This window comes from Crocuta crocuta, unplaced genomic scaffold (assembly GCF_008692635.1).
Source record: "Crocuta crocuta isolate KB4526 unplaced genomic scaffold, BGI_CrCroc_1.0 scaffold351, whole genome shotgun sequence".
NCBI lineage: Eukaryota > Metazoa > Chordata > Mammalia > Carnivora > Hyaenidae > Crocuta > Crocuta crocuta.
The window spans coordinates 772,507-799,409 of record NW_027530853.1 but is presented as its reverse complement, the minus strand read 5'-3'; the positions used below and the strand labels follow the sequence as shown (position 1 = coordinate 799,409).

General features: G+C 42.1%; 1 protein-coding gene across 1 annotated transcript in view; it reads left to right on the top strand.

Annotated features, from left to right (window-relative positions):
- The window catches only part of CSMD2 (CUB and Sushi multiple domains 2), a 543,202-nt gene that overhangs the window by 476,438 nt on the left and 39,861 nt on the right, over positions 1–26,903 (top strand). Inside the window, 6 exon segments of the mRNA XM_077769466.1 lie at positions 221–415; positions 2,071–2,244; positions 3,302–3,475; positions 9,657–9,830; positions 12,515–12,703; positions 25,971–26,144. Of these exon segments, the coding sequence (XP_077625592.1) occupies positions 221–415; positions 2,071–2,244; positions 3,302–3,475; positions 9,657–9,830; positions 12,515–12,703; positions 25,971–26,144 (1,080 nt within the window).

Genomic DNA, 26,903 nt, shown 5'->3' with positions numbered 1-26,903 from the left:
CTTTTTTTTGGTGGCTCTGCCCACCCCAGTTTGCTACATTCCCCACCCAGCCCATTTCATTCATACAACAAACCTGCCTGGTAACTGAAAATTCTTGGACTCATCATTACTGCATTACAGTCTCTCAGTCAGTCCCCAGCTCTGGACTCTTGACAGTGTCTTCCATAATTAATTAATTAGTTAATTAATTAATCTTCCTCTATGCCCCTTGTATCGCCAGCTGTGACCTGTCCCGATATCAGCAGCATCAGCGTGGAACATGGCCGATGGAGGCTCATCTTTGAGACACAGTACCAGTTCCAGGCCCAGCTGATGCTCATCTGTGACCCTGGCTACTACTACACTGGCCAGAGGGTCATCCGCTGTCAGGCCAATGGCAAATGGAGCCTCGGGAACTCTATGCCCACCTGCCAAAGTAAGCCCAGGATGGGAAGGTGGGCAAGTGTGGTCCAGTGCCTCCCACCTGAACTATACCGTACATGGGGAAGGGGAGAAAGGAGGTATCACAGGGGATTGAAGTGCAACCTCTTTTTGAACTCTCATCTAGAATCAGGAGCTGGGGAGATGCTTACTCCTTTAAGGAAGTACTTCTCAGCATCTTATCTTATTAAAAAGCTGCTTTGTCCAGGAGATAATTCACATATTCAACATTCATGACAGTTAGAAGTATGAAGATAAAAGGTTGTGACACCTACCAAAAAGAAGCTTATAGTCTGCTGGAGTGGCAGACAAAGTCAGGAAGCAGTGATAATGGGATATGACGATACTGTAACGGGAGTGTGTGTAGGAGGAATGGATATAGCACAAGGGGCAGGCACCGAAGTGTGTCTGCCTCTCCTTATGCATTGTTAATTGTTTCTGTTTGTTTCTTCGAGACAGTTTCCAAGGTCAGGGTCCCTGGGGAAGCAACTCTGAGACAGAGGTTTGTTATGGAGTACTCTTAGGATCACTGCCACCTTCTGTAAGGGAAGGGGAGGAAGCAGCATTGGGAAGATGGCGAAGTTGAGCTCTGATGCACTATCAGTGAAGTCCTCAGCTGACCCCACATGGAGCTCTGAAGCTGGGATGGTCCTTCAGAACTGCCACAAGTTGGAGCAAGGGGCCTTTCTGCCTGCACAGTGACCAAACTTGGGGTACAGGATGCCCCAGGAAGAGGGCATGATCTAGATGGGAGGACTCTCCAGCCAGTGCAGTCTGAAGAGGGCTAGCAGCTGAGGGTCATTTACCAGCAGCTGGGAAGGAAGTCCTTTGGTCCTAAGTGGGGGTCTCAGTGGCCCGCCACAGCACTACAATAGGGATATACTTGTAATATTTACTTAATCAATAAGGATGTGATAGAGGTAGGTGTTTGTAACACAGTAGAAGGAAATGGCTTGTCAGTGAGCAGTAGAAAGTCTGCAGCTGGGTGGGAGAAGGAATGATATCCTCTCTACACCTGTGATTCAAGTCACTGTTGTCTTTCGTATCCAAATTTAGACCCCACAACGGACTATAACCATGTATGTGGCAGAGCAGAAGTCACGAGGGTGTTAACAGCTTTATCACAATGAAGGCCCTCCATCCAGTGTAGCCTTGGCCATCGGACCTCATCTCACATGCCAGACAGTGGCAATCTGCCGTGCCCTGTTGAGGAGTAGTAGGAGGCTTCTGCTGCACTCAGAGAAAGGACAAGGAATTGACTGGTAGTGTCTGCCCTGGACACCAAGGACACACTGAATCTCTGCCTCTAGCATAGTGGCTCCTAACCAGGGTACACATCTGAACCACCTGAGGAGTTCTTAAAAATGCACATGCCTGGACCTTATCTCTAGAGATTGTGAGTCATAGGTCCAGCGTACAGCCTGGGCATTTTAAAAGCTCCTCAGGTGCTTCTGGCCACACTTACAGTTGAAAATCACTGCTCCAAAAGTAACATCATGCAAGTCACTGCCATGTCTCACATTCTGCTCATGAGCCCCAATACAGTTAAACAGGTCTCATCTTTGTCATCATTCTTACTACTCAGAAGCAGCATATGTCCCTCCTCTTGGGGCTGGCTTTTCACAGAGCACTTTGTGGTTTCTTTTTTAGTCATCTCCTGTGGAGAGCTCCCCATCCCACCCAGTGGGCACCGCATTGGAACACTGTCTGTCTATGGGGCGACAGCCATCTTCTCCTGCAATTCTGGATACACGCTGGTGGGCTCCAGGGTGCGGGAGTGCATGGCTAATGGGCTCTGGAGTGGCTCTGAAGTTCGCTGCCTTGGTGAGTGACCTCCCCAGACCTATCCTCCTCATTTTTCCTCATCAAGACAGGTGGTTAGAGCCTTCTAAAGCTGATTACAGTTTTTGAACAACATCATTTTACCTATGGCATAAAATGCTTAATCCAAACACCAGCTATTGGGCATCCACCATGACTAAAACCCTGAACCTACTTCTCTTGGGGCACCCAAAAGAATGAGAAAATTTTCAAGTCAAAACAGAATTATATAATAAGCAAATGACAAAAGCACAAAAATAACCTGGCTTACAAAGGACAAAGTTATGGTTTCCCCCATGGATCATGCATTCCCTACCAAACCTTAGATTCTAAGGTTTTCTCTCCTCTCAATTCTTTCTTGGAACCCTCAAGTCCAAAGGAGGGTCCTAGCTACACAGACCTGACAACGTAGATTTGATGGTCTGTTCCGGACTGAACAGTGCTGCCCTCCCACTGTCTCAGGCTTCTTGTTAGGGATACAGTCGTGAATTATTTCCATACAAGCCAAAGAATACCAGTGGAAATGCTAGGAATATACTCTACCCAAACCCCACTCAGTAAGAGTAATCCACCTAAGTTAAGCTGTCTGTGTCTTTTGCCACTCAAGGAGAAGGAAAGATGGGGTTAGCCAGATCACCTCTTTGTGCATAGTCATTTTTAACTCAACTGGGCTTTGACTGCCTTAATGTAGACCAGTTGCCCTCAATTCAGTAGATGTTCAGTCAATGCTAACTGATGAAAAACAGAGGGAGACAATCCCAGAGGCAGGAAGGTGACGGTGATCATTTCTAACCCACAGACAGATACAGAAACTACAGTTCAAAGATGGCTGGCCTTTTGGGATTCAACCTTGGGATTTGGGGTTGCCATTTCTATCATGTCTAGGATTCCCAAAGTCGTTCCTGGATGGCTACTCTCAGGGGAAGGTGGGGAAAATAACGGATGGCTGAGTCCTTGGTCCTCTTCCTCACCATCCCTGTCTCCCCGACCCTGACCAACCCCCACTTATCTTCTATAAACTCTTCTTCAATTTACACTCTTTCCTCATCTCCCACCAAAGCTGGACACTGTGGGACCCCTGAGCCCATCGTCAATGGACACATCAACGGGGAGAACTACAGCTACCGGGGCAGCGTGGTGTACCAGTGCAATGCCGGCTTCCGCCTGATCGGCATGTCCGTGCGCATCTGCCAGCAGGATCATCACTGGTCGGGCAAGACCCCTTTCTGTGTGCGTAAGTATGTTATCCACTCTCCCTAGTCATGGGCTCAGACTCAACGTGGACTTTCTCCCTTGTCCTCTTGATTAGGTTAGCTGGAGGTGTTGTACATTTGGTTACTTTTTTTCAAAGACCCAATCATTACATTTCAGTTTTCTGCATCATTAATTGCTGCTTTCGCCTTCACCATTGTCCCTCTTTGTGGTTTCCTTTGGTTAACTTGTTTGTCCATTTTCTAGCTTTTGAGCTGCAAATCCAATTCATTTATTGTCATTCTTTCCTTTTTTTACTGTTACTGATATAAGTGCCTAAGGTTATGACATTTCTTCCAATAACTGCTCTAATCGGATCCCATACGTTAAAATAATTCACGTTTGATGGTTGATTAGAAATTCTGTAATTTGGGTTACAAGTTAATTTCTTCTTTCACTGAGAAATTTTTTAATAGTTGTTTTCTTTCAATTTCCAGGCAGAAAGGACTTTTTTATTTTTATTTTGTGATTCATCTCTAATATTATTGCACTGTGTGTAATATTTCTCCTTCGAGGAATTTATTGATGCTCTCTTTATGGCCTAATAATTGATCAACTGTTATGAATGTTCCATGTGCCTTTATAAGAAGAAAGGGAATTAGGGTATAAAGCTCTGTATATAATCCATAAGATGTGCCTTGATTTTGTTGTCTGTACCTTACTGACTTTTGTCCATTTGACCTATTTTGCTCCAAGAGGTGTGTCTCAAAGTTTTCTATTCTTATTGGTCTTCTATTTTTTTCTTGCATTTCCTGTAGTTTCTGCTACACAAAGGTAGTTGCTATGTTATTTGGCACATACTCATTCAGAACTATTATATCTATTGCAAATTGTCATTTTAGCCTTTAAAATGTCTTCTGTCACTTTTAATATTTTGTAGTTTGACTAGCACTTGTCCTGATATTGGACTTACAAGTGCTACTTTGTCCTTTTTCCATTTGCCTGGTATACTTTGAGCCATCCCTGTTTTTTAGCCCTTCTGAATCCTGTACACAGGAAAGAGTTGGGCCTTGCCTTATGAGCCCATTTGAAAACCATTTCCTTTAATAGGTTAGTTATACTCGTTCACATACATTGCTGTGATTTATATGTTCGCTTACTTTTTTCAGTTTTTATGTAACTATTATGGGTAAGAAATCATGCTCAGGAATTTCTCTGTGTGATGTTTTCCTTGCTACCCATTTCTTTTGGTATTTAGGGAAGTTTGTAGGCTTTTATGCCCATTTCCTATAGTCAGTACAGTCTCCTATAGTCAGTACACTCACATACCAGGATCCTTTTTCAGTTTGTTCACATTTAGGATGGACTTTCTCTCTTGCCGGCAGTGACTCTAGATCAATATGGGGCTGTTCCCAGCTCCTCTCTTCTTTTCCAAACAGTCTTGCTCTCCACAAAGGCCTACAACAGAAGCATGAGAAACATTTGGCCTGGGTGGTGTGTTTGTTTTTCCACTTACACATAATTTAAAGTTTATAGCATTCTCTGTCTTTTGGTTATGCTGCAGGCCTGGGCTTTCTACAGTTTTATTTGTTCTTCTTGTTAATCTGCATTTTTATCTCTTTTTGGATGTAGATGACCACCATTATTCTCAGCTGCCTAGAAGTAATTTGGAAAATTCTTCACTTTTTAAAGTTCCCTGAAGTGAGCCTTTGTGTAAAGTGCAGGTTGTGTTGTTTAATTTTGTAATTCTTCTTCATTTGGCTCTTCCTATATGAGATGGAGCAATATAACAATGAGACTTATTCAATGAACAATGCATGAAAAATTAGTCATAATAGCTGCTTAAATTTTAGGGTTACACAAAGCAAGACCCATCTCTATCCAGTCACTCTTCCAGACGGGTCTAAACTAAACATGTGGTTTCCTCCAGAAGATGCAAATTCTAATGCCTTCAAGGAATTGGCACAGAATGTACGTGCAGAGATGTGGGTTATAAATAATAGGGAATGTTGGAGTCAGAAAATAAATGGAAAATGTCTGCTTAAGATGTTTAATCTTAGGGGCGCCTGGGTGGCTTAGTCAGTTAAGCATCCGACTTTCGCTTAGGTCATGATCTCGCGGTTCGTGGGTTCGAGCCCCGCGTCGGGCTCTGTACTGACTGCCAGCTCAGAGCCTGGAGCCTGTTTCAGAGTTTGTGTCTCCCTCTCTCTTTGACCCTCCCCTGCTCACGCTGTCTCTCTCTCTCTCTCCTAGAAATAAATAAAAAAACATTTTTAAAAAAAAGATGTTTAATTTTAGACCTGGTATGCACTGAAAGGCAGTGTAGTAAGGTATTTAGATGCTTGGACCTGGGACTTAGATTGCCCGGGTCCTACCCAGACCTCCCACTGTGTATCACATGGCTATATAACTTTAGATGGATTAGTTTAACCATCAAGCCTGTTTCCTCATCTACCAAAAGCAGATACCTCAGAGTATTGTGAGGGTTAAATAAATTATATTTTGGACCAAAAGTGGTCCAAACAGTGCCTGACAGAGGCGGTAAGCAGATGCTGTTGCTATTGTTCTGATGATGGTGATGTTAGTGCTGTCACATGACAGAATCCAGGACCTCTTGGATCCAGCCCCATTTTCTCCTGGAGCACAGAGATGTGGGGAGTACATGGAGGAGAAAGCGAAGAGAAAAAGAACAAACATTTATAAGTGATCACCCTGAGGTCAGCACTTGTGTTAGCTACCACTAAATCCACGGTTTCCATATTACTCTCCAAACCTTCTGGCAATCCCACATCTCCTCGGTTAGCTCTCTCATCCATCCCCACACAGCTACTGCACGATTTCACCTTGTTTCTGAACGCCCACCCTCCACCTCCTCTGCCTACATTCTCAGCAGATAGCCAAGGCAGATAATGAACTTTGCCTGGAATCAGAGGAGCTAGTTTCAGAGCTCAGATGAACCACCTGGAAACAGTGCCCCCAGACAAGTCTCCCGACTGCTCTGAGGATGACGATGGCACCTACCTCACAGGGTTGTGGGGGTTAAATGAAATAACGCAGATAGACCCCAATAATTATTAGCTGATTAGATAACCTCACTTTCTATTTTGCAGAGATGATAGAAGCCATCAAACAATAACTCCTACTTCCTGCTTCCCACCCACACATCTATTCTTCTCCCTTCCCCCCACCTCTATAGAAAAGTCTCTCTCTCCAGGCCCAAGGCTGTGCCCTCCGTTGATTCCCAGATCCCCTCCCTCCTGCCTCCTTAGCGAGCTTGATCTATTTTTTTTTAATGTTTTATTTATTTCGAGGAGAGAGAGAGAGAGACAGCGTGAGCAGGGGAGGGTCAGAGAGAGAGGGAGTCACAGACTGAAACAGGCTCCAGGCTCTGAGCTGGCAGTCAGCACAGAGCCCGACGCGGGGCTTGAACCCACGAACCGCGAGATCATGACCTAAGCGAAAGTCGGACGCTTAACCGACTAAGCCACCCAGGCGCCCCGAACTTGATCTATTTTTAACTCTCTCCTCTGTACTGCTTACTTTTCCTTTCTATTAATTTCCCTCAAGCCCCAGTTAAGTGTTCAAGCTTCGCAAAGACCTCTATTTTCCTTCCTAGTAGGGTGTTCTCCACCTCTTCTTTGCAGCCTGTACCAATCAGGGTCCCCAGAGAAACAGCTATCTGGGGTATCCAACATAACTTGAGGCTCTCCCTGTGGCTTCTGTGACACTCCCACCACCTGTTGAGCTTTCTTTTTCTACTTTGCTGACCACCCCTCAGTTTTCTTTGCAGTCACTTTGGTGATCTGTCCTTCAAGAGGTGGTACGCCCAAAGGTTTTACGATTCAACTCTCTTCTCTCACTTTTATGAGTGGTTCTTAGCCTTTGGGAAGGGACCTCATGAGCTTTTGTGAATCTGGGAAAGGGGTGGATCCTCTCCCAAGCACACTGCACCCACATAATATTTTGCATGTCATTTCAGTGAGTTCGCAGACCCTATGAAGCTTATCTCCACTTTCCCACCACCCTGCTGATCTGGCAGGTGTAGATGGCGTGCTGTTTCCTCTGGGAACCCTCCTTAACCCACTCTCTCCCCTGTGGAAGGTAGATACCCCTCCTCTGCATGGTCCTCTATCCCAGCACCAGCACACTGTGTTGTAACCGTCTGCTTCCCTGGACTGTGATGTGGGCTCCCTGAGGTCAGAGACCATATCATATTCCTCCTTGTATATCATCAGAGCAGAGCAGGGTGCTTAGCACATAGAAGGAACTCAGTAATGTTGAATGAAAATTATATGTATGAATCTACTTTCAAAGCAACCCTATTAATGCAACTCGAAATCCTTACTTTAGAGATATAGGAGTGATCTCAGAGTGAATTGTCCAAAGTAAGGAAGGGGCAGAGCTGAGTGGTAAATCCTGGTCTGCTGGCCTCCACAACACATTACCTTGTCCCAGCAAGCCAGGTGGTCTCGAACCCTTGCAGTCCACTAACAGCATGTGTCCTGCTCTGCCCGGCCTTCTCCGCTAGAGTCACAGATACTACTGTTGAGATTTACACAAGAGAACTGACCCAGAACGATGCCAGGGTTGGCCACAGCAAAAACTGGGCCCTGCCTCCTGTCTGGTTTTGCTCCCCCATCTCCATTCATACCATCATGGTTTGGGTTGGGCTCCTTACGGATCCAATTGTTGGGGTAAGAAAACATTCCTCATGGTTTCTCAGCCTCAAAATCCAGAACCAATGGAAAGACTTGGCAAAAGCGTCAACTGAGACTTCAGTCTAAAGAGACTAGAATACCAGGCAGGTGCTACATAGAACTAAGAACTAAGGAGCAAAGCGGAAGCTTCTGCATCCATGCATCCGCTCACACATTCCTTCACTCAGCAAATATTTATCAGGCTCTTCCTGTGTGTCAGACACTGGTCCACCCCAAGGATGTAGTGAGGAACAACCAAAGAACCTGCCCCCGTGCAGCTTACCTTCAGGTGGAGGGAGATAACAATGAACAAGCAAAAAACTACATGTAGAGCTGTCCGTTACTGTGGAGAAGGCAAGGGGCCCGAGCAGTGCTGAGGAGGTTGTTTATTGGGTCATAAGGAATGGCCTCATTGATACGGTGACATTTGAGGGGATACCTGAAGAAGTGAGGGCAGGAGCCAAGGGATGTTCTGGCAGAGGGGAAAGCAAGTGCCAAGGCTCCGGGGCAGGCACTTATTTTCAAGAAACCTCAGAGAGACCAATGCCACTGGGTGGAGGGATGAACTCCAGTTCCAGGAGGAAGGAAGAAGCTGGGACAAAGCAATAACCCTAACACTCTGGGGCCAGGCCTTTGAGCACTGGGTTGAACAAATCACAAAATAAAATGGCCTGCGAGTATACCAAAATATCACCTTTATTACTAATGAAGCCTAAGGTGGAAGCCATAGTTTAAAGTGAAAGTCATATGGGGTTTGCTGAAAAACCCAGCAGGGATGGATTCACACCATCAGAGGCAATGCTGCAAAGACAGCATCCCCACCCCCCATTTTTGGGGAGGGCCTGCCTCCAGGGGAGCAGTAGAGAACACTGCTGCCCCCAGGCACTGGGTCCCAAGAGGAAGAGGGCAGAACGGGGCCAAGCATGAGTGCTCATTCTTCCCAAATGGCCCAGATCAGCTGCTCCATGTTACCTGGGCCAGAATAAGTAAAAGAGCACAGAGAAGGGGCAAAAATTACGTGTATAGAGGGGAAGGATTATGCTCTCAGCAACAGCTCTCTCTAGGCCACTGATCTGGCATGGGAAGCAATCCCTCCATGCGGGCTTGGTCAGTATCGACTCTGGCTCTGCCAAGCTCAGCCCAGGAGGTAGATTGAGCCTGAATCTGCTAAGGGGTAGTCATCGCATCCAGTGATGGAGAGTGGACGTGGGGCACCATGGGGATAGAGGCAGAGAAAATGAGCAGATCTGATGACCTGGACAACAGAACTTCAGTCCAGGCCTAACGCCCTATGGGGAGTCACAGAACGATCTCTCTCAAGTTGTCCAAGCTACGATGTACCTTCAAGGAAGAATGTACGTCCCCATGCTGATCTCAGGGAATAAAGGTTTTACAGCTAAGGAGACTATAGTTAGACTTAGGCCTGAACCTCACTCATGGGCAGGAGAAATACCAGGTGAGAAAAAGGATACACTTTGGGGGTATGGAATAATAGGAAGGCTTACCTATTTTCTGTTTTGGCTGCAGCGATTACCTGTGGACACCCAGGCAACCCACTCAACGGCCTCACTCAGGGCAACCAGTTTAACCTCAACGACGTGGTCAAGTTTGTTTGCAACCCTGGGTATGTGGCTGAGGGGGCTGCTAGGTCCCAGTGCCTGGCCAGCGGGCAGTGGAGCGACACGCTGCCCACCTGCAGAAGTGAGTCGCCCTTCTTCTCCCACTTCAACCCCAGTACCACTACCATATAGGGTTCTGTGACCCTGCACCAAAAGCTAGTGGATTCAGCCCTGGTGTTATTTTGACTTGAATAGGGAAAACTGAGGGCAAAGAAGGGTCATGAATGAGGACTTTCTCATCCCCTAGATACAGCGCTGTAAGATTTCGTCATTGGTTAAATAAGCAAAGCAAACAAGTTGCACCTTTCAAAACAGAAATGGAAAGCAATCTTCTTGCTTCCATTTCATAGAACAAATAACTCATCCTTATATAGAAGCCCCATTTTTGATGAAAATAAAAATCAGAAAGGTTAGAATGAAAAATAAAAAGCAAAGAGCATAGGGGTTAGAATGAAGCAGGGAGGAAGAAAAGAATCCAAGGACCCAAGAAGCAGACTCTGAGCAGAGGATATTCTGGCCCCATCTGGGCTACTTAAGTCTAAAGCATGTCATGGCTGGTCACAGCAGTAGGGGCAAATGGAGCTGCCTCATACCAGGAATAGCCTGGCAGCCTCAGTGACATCTGAGTGGAGTGTCAAAGCGGGCAGAACATGAACGACCCCAGCCCTGACCTGGACGTTGATCAAATCATTATAGTCATGAGGGCACAGTCCCCAGGATGACGGATCCTCGTTGCAGGATGTGGGAGTGCGCAGCGATTGGCAATGCAGTGTGTCACAAGTCATTTGTAACTGATATTAAAGGACCAAAATTTTCAAATAAATGAAGATGCATCACAACTAACCCTAAAAACAGTATCTTTCTCATAACATTTTAAGACTCCATTTTGAGTGAGAGAAGTTTCCAGAAAACTCAGGGAAAACTTCCATGACTTGGTTCTGTGCCTTCCTTTAATCATCTTTTCAGGCAGGACAGAGTTTAGCATTTGCTGCTTTGGGGTATTGCTGTCCCACATCCCCTTATCAAGAGCTGTGCTTCATGTCCCCAGCACAAGATGCGAATTCTCCTGTAACTGCAGCTCCTGCCGCCGCCCCTCCCCCCACCCCTGCCACCGGTCCCCTTCACCAAGTAACAAGCTCAGGACTAGTCTTGGAATCAGAGGGCTGGGGCAAAATCTTAGAAGTCAGGGCCTCCAGTCCTGCCTCCAGCAGCCCTTTGTCTACCCTGACAGAGTGAGCATCTAAAATGCAGATCTGATCAAGCCATATCCTGTTTAAAATGCCTCCCCAGACTTCCCAGTGCCCTTACAATGGTAAGGCTCTGCCTCAGCCTCACCTCTGCACTGGGTCTTGGCCACACTGAACCTCTTCCAACTTCACTTGTCCCCAGGGCACTCCCACAGTCTCCTCAAATGCGTTCTCCTCTGTCCCACTTTGTCTGGGTCACTTTTCCCCAACCATCAAGAACCAGTTTAAATGTCACCTCTTCTTGGAAGCCCTTCCTGCTCCATCTCCTGCACTGAGGTAGATGCACTGTTTTGCGCTTCTAGAACATCCTCTGCTACCCTATCAGAACACTTATCAAACAAAATAATTGCTTGTTTGTCCTTTTCTCTCTAGACCAGCAGTTCCCAACTGGGGATGCTTTTATCCATCCTCTGACCCAACAGGGAACAGATTTCTAGAGATATTTTTTGTTGTCACTCACACCTGCAGGGTTTCTATTGGCATCTAGTGGGTAGAGACCAAGGATGCTGTTGAACATCCTACAATACACAGTTCTGCCCCCACAACAGAGAATTAGCAGCCAAAATGTCCATCCGTGCCAAGGTGGAGAAATTCTACTCTTAATTGAAAATTCTGTAGTATCTTTACTGCCCTGCACACTGCTTGGCCCTGGTGCATGCAGTAAATAGTGTGAATCAGTGCATGCTGCATATTTATTTTGTGATACCAACCTCTCTGAGCCTCAGAGAAGCTCATCAAAGGTGGAAATACCTTACATTTTAAAAACTTATCGAAGATTTTTTTTTAAAAAAAAATACCTGTCCTGGGGCACGTGGGTAGCTCAGTCAGGTAAGCATCTGACTCTTGATTTTGGCTCAGGTCATGATCTCACGGTTCTTGAGATGGAGCTCCATGTAGGGCGCTGCACTGACAACACAGAGCCTTCCTGGGATCCTCTCTCTCTCACTCTCATCTGCCTTCCCTGCTCCTGCATGCTCTCTCTCCATCTTTCTCTCAAAATAAATAAATAAACTTTAATTAATTAATTAATTAAAAATTTTAAAAGTGATTAAAACACTTTCCCCTGTTGGAGTCAGCTCAGCTGACAATGAGCTTTGCTGCACCTGGGATAGGGCTCCCAGAGACAAGGGAGTCATGCCCTCAAGGGATTCACGTATTCAAACAACTCACCATCTAGGCTGATAAGGTCAGCAATAGAGATTTGTGCAAGGGAACACTGTCAGGGCAGAAGTTAACCAGTCTGGGAGGAGGTGGGAAGGCTTCTCCAGAGAGATGAGTCTAGCAAGAGGTGGAAGAATGAATCCCTTAACCAGGCAATCAAGGCTGGTGATCGGGAAGCTGAGCAGCCTGAGGACCAGCTCACCTTCCTAGGCAGGATCAACTTCATGCTACCGATTTTGGTCTGGTCATTTGCCATACTGGGAATGCATGCCTGTTTGGACATGTGAATTCTCGTTTAGAAGCACAAGAAAATCTTTGCATCCTGGTTTCTCTGTCTGATTGTCCCCTTCCATTACAGTCATCAACTGCACCGATCCCGGGCACCAAGAAAACAGCCTTCGCCAAGTCCATGCCAGCGGCCCGCACAGGTTCAGCTACGGCACCACTGTGTCTTACCAGTGCAACCACGGCTTCTACCTCCTGGGCACCCCGGTGCTCAGCTGCCAGGGAGATGGCACATGGGACCGTCCCCGCCCCCAGTGTCTCTGTAAGTAGATGTCATCGACTCCAAGTGATCACCCATGCAGACTGACGGGATGGTCCATGTGCAAGTACATGTCCTCCGTGTGTGTGTGTGTGTGTGTGTGTGTGTGTGTGTGTGTCTGTGTGTGTCACATCACAATGACAGTCACTCTGGCTGCTCCTTAGGCCCCTGTTGTGTTAATTTCACACCAACTCATGCATTCCCTTTCTTCCTGGCTAGAGGCCTTTTCTCTTTCCTCTCTGCTGCACTGCTGTCCTCTCCAGCCCTCAGGGAGCTCTTCTTTTCACAACAGGCTGCCTGGCGTGACACTGTCTCAAACCTTACTCCTTCCTTGCTTTTCCAGAAAAAATAACATGTGAACCCACATGAAGGACTGGAACAGAATTACCATAGACTCTGGAGGCCAACTAACTGAGACACGAATTCTGGCTTTGCCCCTAAACAAGCTGTTCGGTTTGACAAAAATCTATTAAGCTTTCAAGCCTCCGTTTCTTCATCTACAAAAATGACCCTAATACCTATTCCATAGAGTTATTAGAGGATTAAATTAGAAAAGCTGGGGGGCACCGGGGGCCCCAGACAGTTGAGCATCAGACTCTTGATTTCAGCCCAGGTCATGATCTCGCAGTTGTGGGATTGAGCTCTGTGTCAGGCTCCACACTGGGCGTGGAGCCTGCTTAGGATTCAGTCTCTCTCTCCCTCCCTCCCTCTCTCTCTCTCTCTCTGTCTCTCTCTCTCTCCCTCTCCCCCTCTCCCCTGCTCATGCTCTCACTCTCTCTCTTGGTCTAAAAAAAAAATTAGAAAAGCCATAAAAAGTGCCTAGTGTAGTATCTTTACATAGTAGCCACTCCATCAACAATGACTGCCTAATTATTATTAGGAAAAAATATATATGGGAACAACATGCTAAAAACAGTGGGGGAGAGAGGAGAGGTGCTCAGAACCCTGATAGACAGTTGCTAACCTCACACATCCCCATGAGAAAACTGTCCCTTGATCCCCTGTTCTCTTCTCTTGTCCCTGCAGGTGAATCCCCATCACCCCCATTTCCCTGGGAACCATTAATCTACCTTCTATCTAAAGATTTGCCCATTCCGGGCATTCCATGCAAATGTGTATGTGGCCTTGTGCATCTGGCTCCTTCCACTCACCATAAGGTTTTCAAAGTTTATCCATGTTGTAGCACGTGTCAGTGCTTCATACTTTTTTATGGCCAAATACTGTTCTAGTGTATGGATATACCACAGTGGTTTATCCATTCATCAGTTGATGGACATTTGAGTTGTTTCCACTTTTGAACTAGTATGAATAATATTGCTGCACACATCTATTTCTTTTTATTACTTAACTGCCCTAGCTAGAATTTCCAATACAATGTGAATAGAAGTGACAAAACGGGTATCCTTCCCTTGTTCCTAGCCTTTGGAGAAAAGCATTCAGTTTTTCACCATTAAGTATAATGTTAGCTGCAGAGTTTATGTAAATTCCCTTTAGGAGTGAGGAATTTCCCTTCTATTCCTAGTGAGAAATTTCCTTTCTACTCCAAGTTTATTGAAAATTTTTATCACGAAACAGTGTTGGATTTTGTCAAATGGTTTTTCCACATCTACTGAGATGACCATATGATTCCCCCCCTCATTGTATTAATATGGTCTATGACACTGATAGATTTTCATTTGTTGAACCACTCTTGTGTTCCAAGAACAAATCACACTTAGCCATGGTATAATACTTTTAATATGCTGCTGGATTTGGTTTATTCATATTTTGTTGAGGGTTTTTGTAGCTATGTCCATAAGGGATATTGGTCTTTCCTTTCTTTGTTATGTCTTTGGTTGTAGTATCAAGGTGATGTTGGCTTCATAAAATGAGTTGGGAAATGTACATCTCCTTCTGGCTTCAGGAATAAGAAGATTAGTGTTATTTCTTCTTTAAACATTTGGTAGAATTCAGCAGTGAAATCATCTAGTCCTGGGCTTTTCTTTGAAAGTTTTTTGATTATTGTTTGATTCTATTTACTTGTTATAACTCTGTTCAGATATTCCATTTCTTCTTGAGTAAGTTTTGGTAGTTTGTGTACATTTAAGAATTTGTCCATTTCATCTGAATTATCTAACTTGTTTGCATACAATTGTTCATGTTCATAGTTTTGGGTTTTTTCTCCATTTTCTATTTCACTTATCTCTTCTACTATCTTTATTATTTCCTTTATTCTGTTTGCTTTGGGTTTAATTTGCTCTTCTTTTTCTAGTTTATTAGGAGAAAGTTTGGTTTGTTGGTTTGAGATCTCTATTCTTTTTAATGTAGGCATTTGCAGCTATAAATTTCTCTGAGCACTGCTATCACTACATCTCATGAGTTTGGGGATGTTCTGTTTTCATTTTTGTTTGCCTCAAAGTATTTTCTAATCATTCTTCTGATTTCTTCTTTGACTTATTGGTTATTTAGGAGTGTTTTTTTAATTTCCGTATGTTTGTAAATTTTTCAAATTTCCTTCTGTTATTATTAGATCTTTAATTTCATTGTGGTTGGAGAACATACTTCGTATGATTTCAATATTTTTAAATTTATGGAGACTTATTGTATGACTTAACACATGACCTATCCTAGAGAACATTCCATGTGCATGTATTCTGCTGTTACAACACTGAATGTTCTCTGGATGATTGTGAGGTCTAGTTGGTGTATAGCATTGATCACCATATTTCCTTACAAGTCTTTGTCTTATTCTATGGGATGGTGAAATCTCATACTGTTATTGTTGATTTGTCTATTTCTCCTTTCAATTCTGTTATTTTTTGTTTCATGTATTTAGGATCTCTGTTAGGTGCATATATGTTTATAATTGTTATACCTTATTGATGGATTGATCCTTTTATCACTATAAAATGTCCTTTCTGAGTTTAATGACAATTTCTGCCTCGGAGTCTATCGTCTCTGATACTAGGATCGCCACACCAGCCTCTGTTTAGTCTCTGTATCTACAGTATCTCTTTTCCCATCTTTTACTCTCAGTCCATTTGCATCTTTGAATCTAAAGAGTATCTCTTTGAGACAGCATGTAGTTGGATCATGTTTTTTATCCATTTTGCTAATATCTTCATTTTATGTATTTAATCAACATTTAGTGAAATTATTTATAAGGTAGGTTTTACATCACCCATTTTTCTATTTGTCTCCTATGTATCTTATGGTTTTGTGTTTTTTGGCTTTTGAGTATGGAGAGTTTTTTTGGTTCTCTGTTCTATTGCTGTTTTCTTTTGCATTAAATAGATCTTTTCTAATGTAACATTTTAATTTCTTTGCTATTTCACTGTGTGTTTCCTAAGTTATTTTTCTTAGTGGTTACTCTGGAAATTATAATTAACATCTTAACTTATAAGAACATAGTTTGTATTAACACTAACTTAATATCAGTTGTGTGCAGAAGCTTTGCTCCTACATAGCTCCCTTACCTCTCCGCTCTTCTGTGCTGTTGTTGTCATACAAATTACACCTTTAGACATTGTATGCCTATCAATACAGATTTTTAGTTATTGCTTCATGCCATTTCCCAGATAGAAGAAGAAAGATTACAAACAAAAAACACTTATTCTGCAGTTTATATTTACTTATGTAGTTATTTTTACCAAGGATTTTTAGTTCTCTGTGTGACTTCGGTACTTTCATTTCAGCCTGGAAGACTTCCTGTAGAATTTCTTTATAATTTTTATTAAAAAAAAAAATAAAAATAAATAAATACAGAACACTTAGAATGAAAAAAAAAAAAGAATTTCTTTATAATTTTAAATTTCCTTCTAGGTTGGTTTGTGATAGATACACTCTCACACTCAGTATTTGTTCATCCAGAAGTTAATTTCATTTCACTTGAAGGATAGTTTTGCTAGCTATAGAATTCTTGCTTGAAAGTATTTTTTTTTTATCACTTTAAACATGTCATATTACTGATATATTTAGGCTTAAATCTACCACCTTATTTTGTGTTTTTTGTTTGTTCTATTCAGTTTCTTTTTTCTTTTTTTATCAGATTAACAACTTTTATAATTCCATTTCTTCTTCTTTACTAATAAATAAGCTATACACTCTACATTTTAATGGCTATGTTAGAAATTACAACAGGAACAATTTCACTTACCAAGATCTAAATATCTCTTTTCCTCCTCCTATATCATATAAGAACATTAGGACACTTTAACTCCCTATATGTTTTTCTGACTTTTACATGATTGTTTTCTTACATCTTAATTGTGCCTTGTTTTTTAAACCCACAAGGTATTATTGTTGTTGTCCTATGCAATTATTGTTTACTCGGATTTAGCCACGTATTTGCCACTTTCTTTGCTTTTCATTTCTTCTTATACCTTGTCCTTCCTCATGGGATCATTTTCCTGCTATTTGAAGGACATTTGATAGAATCTTATTTAATGTAGATATGCTGGTGGCAAACAATGACAGTTTTCAGTTTGTCTATAATACATTTATTTGTCCCCCATTTTTGAAAGATATTTTTGGTAGATTTAGAAATCCAGGCTGGTAGTTCTTTTCTTTCATCCCTTTAAAGAAATCTCTCTAGTATCTTCTCACCTCTTTTATTGCTACAGAGAAGTCAGCTATCAGTCTTTCACTCCTTTGAAAAGTCTGCCTGTCTTTGGTGTTCTGCATTTTCCTAGTTATTAAATGATAATTTAGCTGGCTCAAAGTCCACATTGACACATTTCTCTTAGTGCACTCTGCTGACATTTATTATAAATGAGAAGTCTGCTTTCAGTTTAATCATTGTACTTTTTAGATAGCCTTATTATTTTTTTGCCTCACTGACTTTAAGATCCTTTCTTGTTGTCATTCTGAAATTTTTTACACTGTGTTTAGGTATTTTATTTAGCCTTTTTAGGATTCATTGGGTTTCCTGGATTTTTTTTTTTTTTTTTTGCATCTGGGGAATTCTCAGCTATCAGTTCTCTATTGTCACCCCTCATTCTTTTCTTTCACTATTTTATTCTTGTGCAACTCTCTGTGTGTCTGAAATTCTCCTTCATATTGTTAATCTCTGATAGATTTCCCCAGGTCTCTCCACATTAATAATTTACATTAATATTATTGTTTTTTAGGTTGAACTAATTTCAGGTTCAGCTAAAATTCTGTTCTGGATAATCAACTATCACCAGGCTTAGTGGGGTTTCCCCCTCTACCTGTGAATCTTACCATTTTGTTTGAGTTTCTTCTTTAATAAACTGTTCATAGGTAGCTTCTTTGTCCTACCATTCACTAATTATCATTTAGCTATGTCCTAGCTGAGATTTAACTATTCAGAGTTTCTGTTTTCTATTATCTGTTTTATATGTGAGATGTCCTATTTGTTTTTTTTTTAATTTGCTTAATTATTTCCATAAGGTACCATTCCTCTATAAACGTGCTCTTTTTATGTCTTTCATATATTAAACATACTTATAATGATTTCTATATCTGATAATTACAATATCATCACCTTTATGAGTCTCACTCTGCTATTGTTGTTTCTGCTGATTCTCACTTACAGTGACTTATTTCTCATGTGTTTTATTATGTTTACATTGTGAACTCTTATTGCACTGGTCTTAATCTGCAGGAACTATGAATCAGGCTTTCAGTCTTGTAGAAGCCAAAGCCTATAAACAGGCTAGCCATTATCTCTCAAAAAAAAAAAAAATGACTAATGCTCAATAGTTGCTGATATTTTTACTCCATAAAGGCAATTTTAACTTCTTTTTCTCATTGGGATTTATGAAGTGCTAACTAATTACCAGGACCATTGCACTATACCATTAGGGACATAGAAACTAAATAGAAACCAAGAGGGAAATCTGCTTTTCTTTTTAGAGCAAGTTCTTCCAGGACCAGGACCACAATGCTTATTACTCATTCTGAATATGAACTTTAGTAAGATTTCCAGGAAGATGACATACAAACACCAAAACCTGATTTTTTAAAAATAAACTATTTACTTATTGACAGAAAAAAGTAAAGAATTTTCCTCAAACCCTGAAGAAAGTTCACTGCCTATCAGATCCCAAGTGACTTTCGGTGAAACCATTTTCACTGATGTTTCATGATTATCATGACATTATTAGTGGACTAATTACATTTTTACTTCTGGAAGACCAAATTACCTTGTGAATAAGGCTGGTGGAAAATTGTAGAGTACCTGATATATCCCCTGATGAACCCAGTCAATGAAAATCAACGTTCCTTCCAGGTGAGACAAACTGTTTTAATTGGTATGGATGTGCAGGGACCAAGGAAAATACGTGACCTAAGTGTATATCATAGGCTATTTCCCTGGTAAAGTGCTTTAGAAAACAGTGGAAGTGCTGGAGGCTTGCTGGCCATTACTACAACTTTCAACCCACATGGAGTCTTTTTACTGTGGGACCCAGCATAGTCCACACCCAACTATTAATTGCTAATTTGTATTATTGTTTTTGCTGAATTACAATTTTGTGCCTTTTTCTCAATCCCCTGTTATATATGTATTCTGTGTAATGCAAGAAAGTCTGCTACTGTTAGCAGTGCTAAATATCTTACCTATTTTTATGTAGACATTTAAACTTAATTGCAGCTAGGAAAAAAAATAAAAATAAACTTATTTGCAATTAGAAACTAAACAGCCACTGAACATTGAAAACATTTTTAAAGGCTTTTATATTTGACAAACTGAGAAATACAGCCGCTGTTATTCACCTTCTCTTTGTTCTTCACCTCCCTGTTTGTATGCAAATATACACTGAATATAAGTTGTTCCTCTTTATTGTTATCTTACATCCTTTTCTTGTTTTTCCTTCCCATCAGTAGCTGAATGGTATTGACAGTGTTTCATTTTTTGTCACATTATTATGGTAAATTTTTTCCTCCTTTAAAAGAATAAACCACAGGAAAGGAATAAAACAATAGAGTATATTCTGGTTACTAATTTTACAGATACCCAAGTAGCCTAGATCAAGCCAGTGACCAAAAAAAATAATAATTTCAGGCATTGCATATCCTGTTTCAGAGATTATACTAGACATTGCCATAATTTAATGCTGCCCTCAAATTTGCCAAAGAAAAATTTTAAAGCCAAATAAGAACATCAGAAAAACAGCCAGCCCACTGCAATCACAGAAATCATTAGAATAGCCAACATATATGTGTACATCAATAAACATGAACAAAAATATTATCAGTGTTATTAATAGAAGCCCCAAATGGGAAACAACCCAAATGTCCATCAACTGGAAATGGATGAAAAAATGTGATATATGCATGCAGTGATAGGGCAGTCAGCCTTGAAAATGGTCCCAGTGAGCCCACCTGCTGGTATTCTTGCCTTTATATAATATCCTCCTACACGTACCTGGGTTAGTCTGTGTCAGCTGGTGGTGTGTGACTTAACAAAGCTATGTTGCAAAAGACACTTCTAGAAGAAGTGGAGAAATGGTGGGGAGAGGGAGAAAGGCAAACCATGAGAGACTCTTGAATGATGAGAACAAACTGAGGACTGATGGGTGTGGGAGGGGAGGGGGGAGATGGGCACAGAGGGGGGCACTTGTGGGGATGAGCACTGGGTGTTATATGGAAACCAACTTGACAATAAACTATTTGTTTAAAAAAAAAGACACTTCTACCTCCACCTTGCTCTCTTGGATCAGTCACTCTGAGGGGAAGCCAGTCAAACCTTCAGATGACTGCAGCCACAGCCAACATCTTATGTACAAACTCATGGAGAATCTTGAGGGAGAACAATCCAGCTAAGCCACTCTTAAATTCCTGACCCACAGAAACCATGAGCAATAGTAAATGTTTATTGGTGTCCGAGCTTTGGAGCAATTTGTTGCACAGCAACAGAAAACTAATACAAATGGCATATAGCAGGGATTTGCAGATTTGGCTCATGGACCAAATCCAGCCTGTAGCTAAGACCTAAGAATTTTTTTAAATATTTTTAGAGTATTGTGCAAAACACACACACACACACACACACACACACACACAGCAAATAAGAGTATGCAACAGAGACTGTATGTAGTTCTCAAAGCCTGAGATATCTACTATCTGGCCTCTTACAGAAAAAGTTTGCCACCTCCTGCTATATTGCAGTAATTATGAAAGAAGTGCTGCTAAACACAGCATCGATGAATATCATAAAAATAATGTTTAGTAAAAAGAAGCCAAATACCAAAGAATATATACCATATGATTCCATTTATATGAATTCAAAACTAGGCAAACTAAATAATGATGTATGAACTCAAGATGGTGGCTTACTTTGGGGAGGAGGAGGTAGATAGAAGGCATGAAGGAGCTTCTGAGGTGCTGGTGATATTCCCTTTCCTGATATGAATGGGTATATTTGCTTTGTAACAATTCATTAACCTATATGCTTATGATTACTGCATTTTTCTTTTATGTATGTATGTTTTATTTCCATTAAAATGGGTTTATATGAAAAATCATTAGAAAGTTTAAATTGGACAATTTCTAGGAGTCCAAAAATGTCTAATGAACAGTCATAGAATCATTTAAATTATAACTAGAGACTCCATTCCTTTCAGAAGGACAGAATGCATTGATAGTATTAAAATAGTATTGCAGAAGAGAATCAGTTATGGTACTTAAGAATGTGACCTCTGGAGTCAGCTTGCCTGGTTTCAAGAACTAATTCTACTATTGAATAGGTCTGTGACTCTGGGTAAGTTACTCTTCTTCCCCATGTCCCACTTTCCTCATCAGTAAGATGGAGATTAAAATAGTGCCTACCTCATAGGGTTATCTTAAGGATAAATAGTATAATCCTTGAAACTCACTGTATCAGTTATCTATTGCTGTGTAACAATGATCTCAAAACTTAGTGCCTTAAAATATCAACTGTTTGTATTTTCTTACAGTGATATAGGCCTAGAATTCAAGAATTAGCAGGTGGATTAGTCAAGTTCACCAGAGAAACAGAACCAATAACCAATGGGAGATTATATATATACAGATATAGGTTTAGGTAGGTGTAGATAGATCTATGTTTTTATATATATTGGTTCACACAATTATGGAGGCTGAGAAGTCTCAAGATCTGCATTTGGCAAGCTGGAGACCCAGGAGAGCAGGCAGTAGTCAGAGTTTGAAAGCCCAAGAAGCAGGAGAGCCAATAGTATAAATTTTAGTCCAAGTCTGAGTCCAAAGATTGGTAAAGACTGATGTCTCAGCTCAAAGACAGGCAGTAGAAGAGAATTCTCTCTTACTCTGCCTTTTTGTTCCATTCAGGCCTTCAAGAGCTTGGTATTAAGGAGGGCACTTGTGATGAGCACTGGGTGTTATATGTAAGTGATGAATCACTAAATTCTACCTCCTGAAACTAATATTACACTCTAAATAAAAACTTAAAACAAAAGAGAGAGAGAGAGAGAGAGATTGGATGAGGCCCACTTACAATGGGGAGGGAAGTCTGCTTTATTCAGTCTACCTATTCAAATGTTAATCTCATTCAAACTCCCTCTCAGAATAATGTTTGCCAAAATATCTGAGCATCATATGACCCAGTCAATTTTACACAATGACATAAAATGAACCATCACAGCAAAGATGGTTCATCTGTGCCCCACCAGCTCAATTAGGAATAGAGAGTCCAAGATGGCCTCACCTACATGTTTGGGGCTTTGGACTGACTCTTCTCCTCTATGTGGCTTCTGTCCATGTGGCTACTCTCTCTAGCAGGATGGTTTAGTCTTCATTTGGAGGCTGAGTTTTTAAAGCAAAAGAGGAAACTATAAGATTTCTTAAGGCTAGAACTCAAAACTTCCCAAACTTCATTCTACCACATTCTATCAAGCAAAGCCTTTCACAAAGCCAGCCCAGATTCAAGGGCAGAGGACATAATAGGTATAGTAGGTGGAGTGGCATGCATGTACAGGGATGGGAAAATTGTTGGTGGCCATCATTGCGGACAGTGTGCCACAGCCGGCCTCTGGCCACCACGGTTCATATTCTTCCCACATGCAATATATAGCCTCTACCCTCAAGAATTCCAAGGTCATATGCATTAAATCACCCAAAGGGTTGTGGCTTAATGCAACAACCACTGTATTGCTTCTGGTTGGCAATTCAGGCAGAGTTTAGTGGATACAGCATATCTAGCTACTGAGGCTCAACTAGACCTGAAGATCCGAGATGGAAACTTGTCAGGAGACTTGGTCCCAGCTGTCGCCTGGGGCATTGTGGTTGTTCTCCACATGGCCCCTGTCTCTATGTAATTTTTTATCATTCAGTAGTCTAAGCCAGACTTCCTTACAGGATGGCAGCTATATTCCAAGAAAATGAAGGCAGAAGCTTCTAGTTCTCCTAATCCACAACCCACCCAATATCATTTCTACCACATTCCAGTGGCCCAAGCAGGGCGCAAGACCAACCCAGATTCAAAGGGAGGGGAAACAGGCTCTATGCTTCGAAGGAAGGAATTTTAGGCAGTAGTCTCTGCAGATAATATACCATAGACTGAGACACCTGGGAGGCTCAGTCAGTTAAGCATCCAACTTCAGCTCAGGTCATTATCCCACAGTTGTGGGTTCAAGCCCCGCATCAGGCTCTATGTTGACAGCTCAGAGCCTGGAGCCTGCTTTGGATTCTGTGTCTCCCTCTCTCTTTGCCCATCCCCTGCTCATGTGCTCTCTCTCTCTCAAAAAGAAACAGATAGATAGATAGATAGATAGATAGATAGATAGATAGATAGATAATAGGCACTTAGAATAGGGCTTGAAACACACCAAGATCACAGTGATAAATAAAGATACCCATGACCTATTCATGCCATCCCTGTGTCTGGCCAAAATTCCATCATCAGGGGCATCATTGGCCCAACTCATATTTTATCCCTTTGGTCACCTGTCCGGTTCATCATCTATGCTGTGTGCTGTGCCCTTTTTGGGTACAAGCAATGACTACAAGGATCTCTTACCCTACCACAAGATTTAGTCCATCCAAGTCATTGTCATCTCTTCTTGAACTACTGCAGCAGCTCCCTCTTTCTTGCCATACTCTAGAATGTTTCCTAAATTGCAGCCAGAATGATCTTGTTAAAATATAAATCAAATCACATCAGTCCAGTGGTGTCCCATCATGCTTATAATAAAATCCTAATTCTAGGGGTGCCTGGGTGGCTTAGTCGATTAAGCGTCCAACTTTCGCTTAGGTCATGATCTCGCGGTTCGTGGGTTCGGGCCCCGCGTCGGGCTCTGTGCTGGCTGCCAGCTCAGAGCCTGGAGCCTGTTTCAGTCTGTGACTCCCTCTCTCTGTGACCCTCCCCTGCTCACGCTGTCTCTCTCTCTCTCCTAGAAATAAATAAAACATTTTTTTAAAAAATCCTAATTCTATGCCATGATCTGATTCCTAGCAACCTCTCCACACACGTCCTCCATTCTTTCTTTGCTCAGTTCATTCTGCAGCTCTGACTTTCTTGCTGTTCCTCAAACACACTAAGCTCATTGTGCCCCTGGGCCTTTACGCCTGATGTTCCTTCCCTCAGAATACTCTTCCCACAGAACTTGCATGACAGACCTCTTTGGATCATTCAAATCACTGTTCAAATGACACCTCCTCAGAGAGATCTTCCTTGACCACCTTACTCAAAAATAGCACTCTCAGCCCACCCCTGCACACCTTTTTCCTGAGGGAGCTTCGTTTCTCTTCATAACACACCTAAAATTACCTATTTAATTTACAGTCTCCTTTTTCCACTAGAATCTAATTTCCATGGGGGCATAGAAATTTTTCTCCCAAACAGATAAAATAGAGCCTAACACATAAGAGGCACTCAGTAAATATGTGTTGAGTAAATGAAAGAGACTGGTATCAACTTGTGGCAAGAATAATGGAAGCAAACCCAGTAACGTTGACAGCATTGCCCTGCCCTGCTCTGTCCTATACATCTCAATTCTGGCATCTAATCTTTCTTTTATAATTGAGGTCTAATTGACATACAACATAATGTTAGTTTTGGGTATACCGCGTAATGATTTGATACTTGTATACATTGTGAAATGATCACCACAGTAGGTCTAATTAACATTCCTCACTGTACATAGCTATAGAATTTTGTTTCTTATGATGAGAACTTTTAAGACCTAGTTTCTTAGCAACTTCAAATATGCAAGATGGTATTACTAACCATAGTCACTATGCTTAACATTATATCCCATGACTTATTTATGTTATAACTGGAAGTTTGTACCTTGTGACCTCCTTCCCCCATTTAGCTGGCCTCCCACCCGCTGCCTCTGGCAACCACCAATCTATTCTCTGTATCTAAAAGCTCCATTGTTTGGGTTTTTTTTTTTTTTTTTAGATTCCACATATAAGTGAGATCATATGATAATTGTCTTTTCCTGACTGACTTATTTCACTTAGTATAACGCCCTTGAGGTCCACTCATGTTGCCACAAATGGCAAGGTTTCGTTCTTTTTATGGCTATACAATATTCCATTGTATATATAAACCACATCTTTTTTATCCATTCATTTGTCAATGGACACTTAGGTTGCTTCCATGTTTTGACTATTGTAAATAATGCTGCAGTGAACATGGGGTGCATATATCTTTTCAGGCTAGTGTTTTCATTTTCTTCAGATAATCTGGTATTCTATTCTCATCACCGATATTCAGTTACAATTTGATGTTTCAAAATTCTGGGAGGGAATTTTGATGTTTCACAATTCTGGGAGGGAGCTTGCAGACCAGACCCAAGGGGGCAAATTGAGGACAACTGATGTGGGCATCTGTAAGATGCAGTTGGAAAAGGACTAGAACTGGCCCTTATTCTGGAAACAATAGCCATGCAGACAGTTGTAGGGTGATAGATCATCTATGCTGTTTTATGTTTAATATGTGTGCCACCTTGCTGCGAGAGACACCTTGGATTATTTCCTACGGCAGTGAGGAAATAGAGAGTGGTGAGCACAAGAGACAAAGAAGAAAGCAAACAGATATTATTGCATACCTGCTACATGCTGAGCAGTCTCCCACCTATTATCTCATTCAATTCATAAAACAACAGTATTACTCTTCATTTCACAAATATGGAAAATGTACGGCAAGTTAGGTAGGCATTGTCTGCTGATGCCAGGTAGGTGCGCCAGCAGGAAGCAAACTTCAATAGATACCCAAGGTTTCTCTTCTTCTCTGCCTGCTGCTACCAAAAGCCTAGCATGTTTCCTATGATGATGACAATCTATCCCTGTGCAGAGTTGCTGACATATTTGCTCTTCCCCACAGTGGTATCCTGTGGCCATCCGGGCTCCCCACCCCATGCCCAGATGTCCGGGGACAGCTATACCGTAGGAGCAGTTGTGCGTTACAGTTGCACCGGCAAGAGGACCCTGGTCGGAAATGCCACCCGTATGTGTGGGCTGGATGGACACTGGACTGGCTCCCTCCCCCACTGCTCAGGTATGGAGCTTGGCATGAGGGAGCAGGGTCCAATGAAACACTTGGCTGGAAGGAGATGGACAAGTTCCCAAGGTGTGAGTGTGACAGTTGGGCAGGAAGGAAGCTGACCTTTTGGACCCCCATCTTAACTGTCACAGCCAGAGTGTACAGCTATGAGAGGTCCCAACCAGACTTCAGCCTTTTGGTGGTCTGAGCCCTGCTTCATCGCCTTGGTGTGCTCTGGTCAAGCCCATACAGCCAAAGAGATTACAAAACTAGGAAGAATGCAAGTTTGTGAGGTCCCCCTGTGACCAGAGTCCTGTCCAGACACTTGTTTCCATAAGTTTCTGGGAAGAGTCCAAGCCTCCCTGTTGCTGGGTCCAGGTCCAAACCCAATGCTGTGTTCTTTCCTTCCCTGTTGGGGACTGCAAGGCCCCAGCTGCTTCCCTTTCTTTCTTATCACTGCCTCTCCAACTTGTCTTGTGTCAAGGCTGCCTAGTGAGATACAAGTCTCCGCTACTGCCCTCACACACCAATCTCAGACTTTCCTGTTAATAAATTTGTTTTACCATTAATCTCTATGGGAAACACTGACAGATGTTTTCCAAAGAGCAAACGTAAGAAACTGCCATAGCTCTTATGTCCATATTATCCAAACCAGAAGTTCATCTGTAATGTCTTACAAGAACAAAATATTTGAAGTTGAATGGTCCCACCAATGACAGAAATTACCAAGCAAAAAATCAGCACCCCTGATCTTGGTCTCCTTTGACATGAACC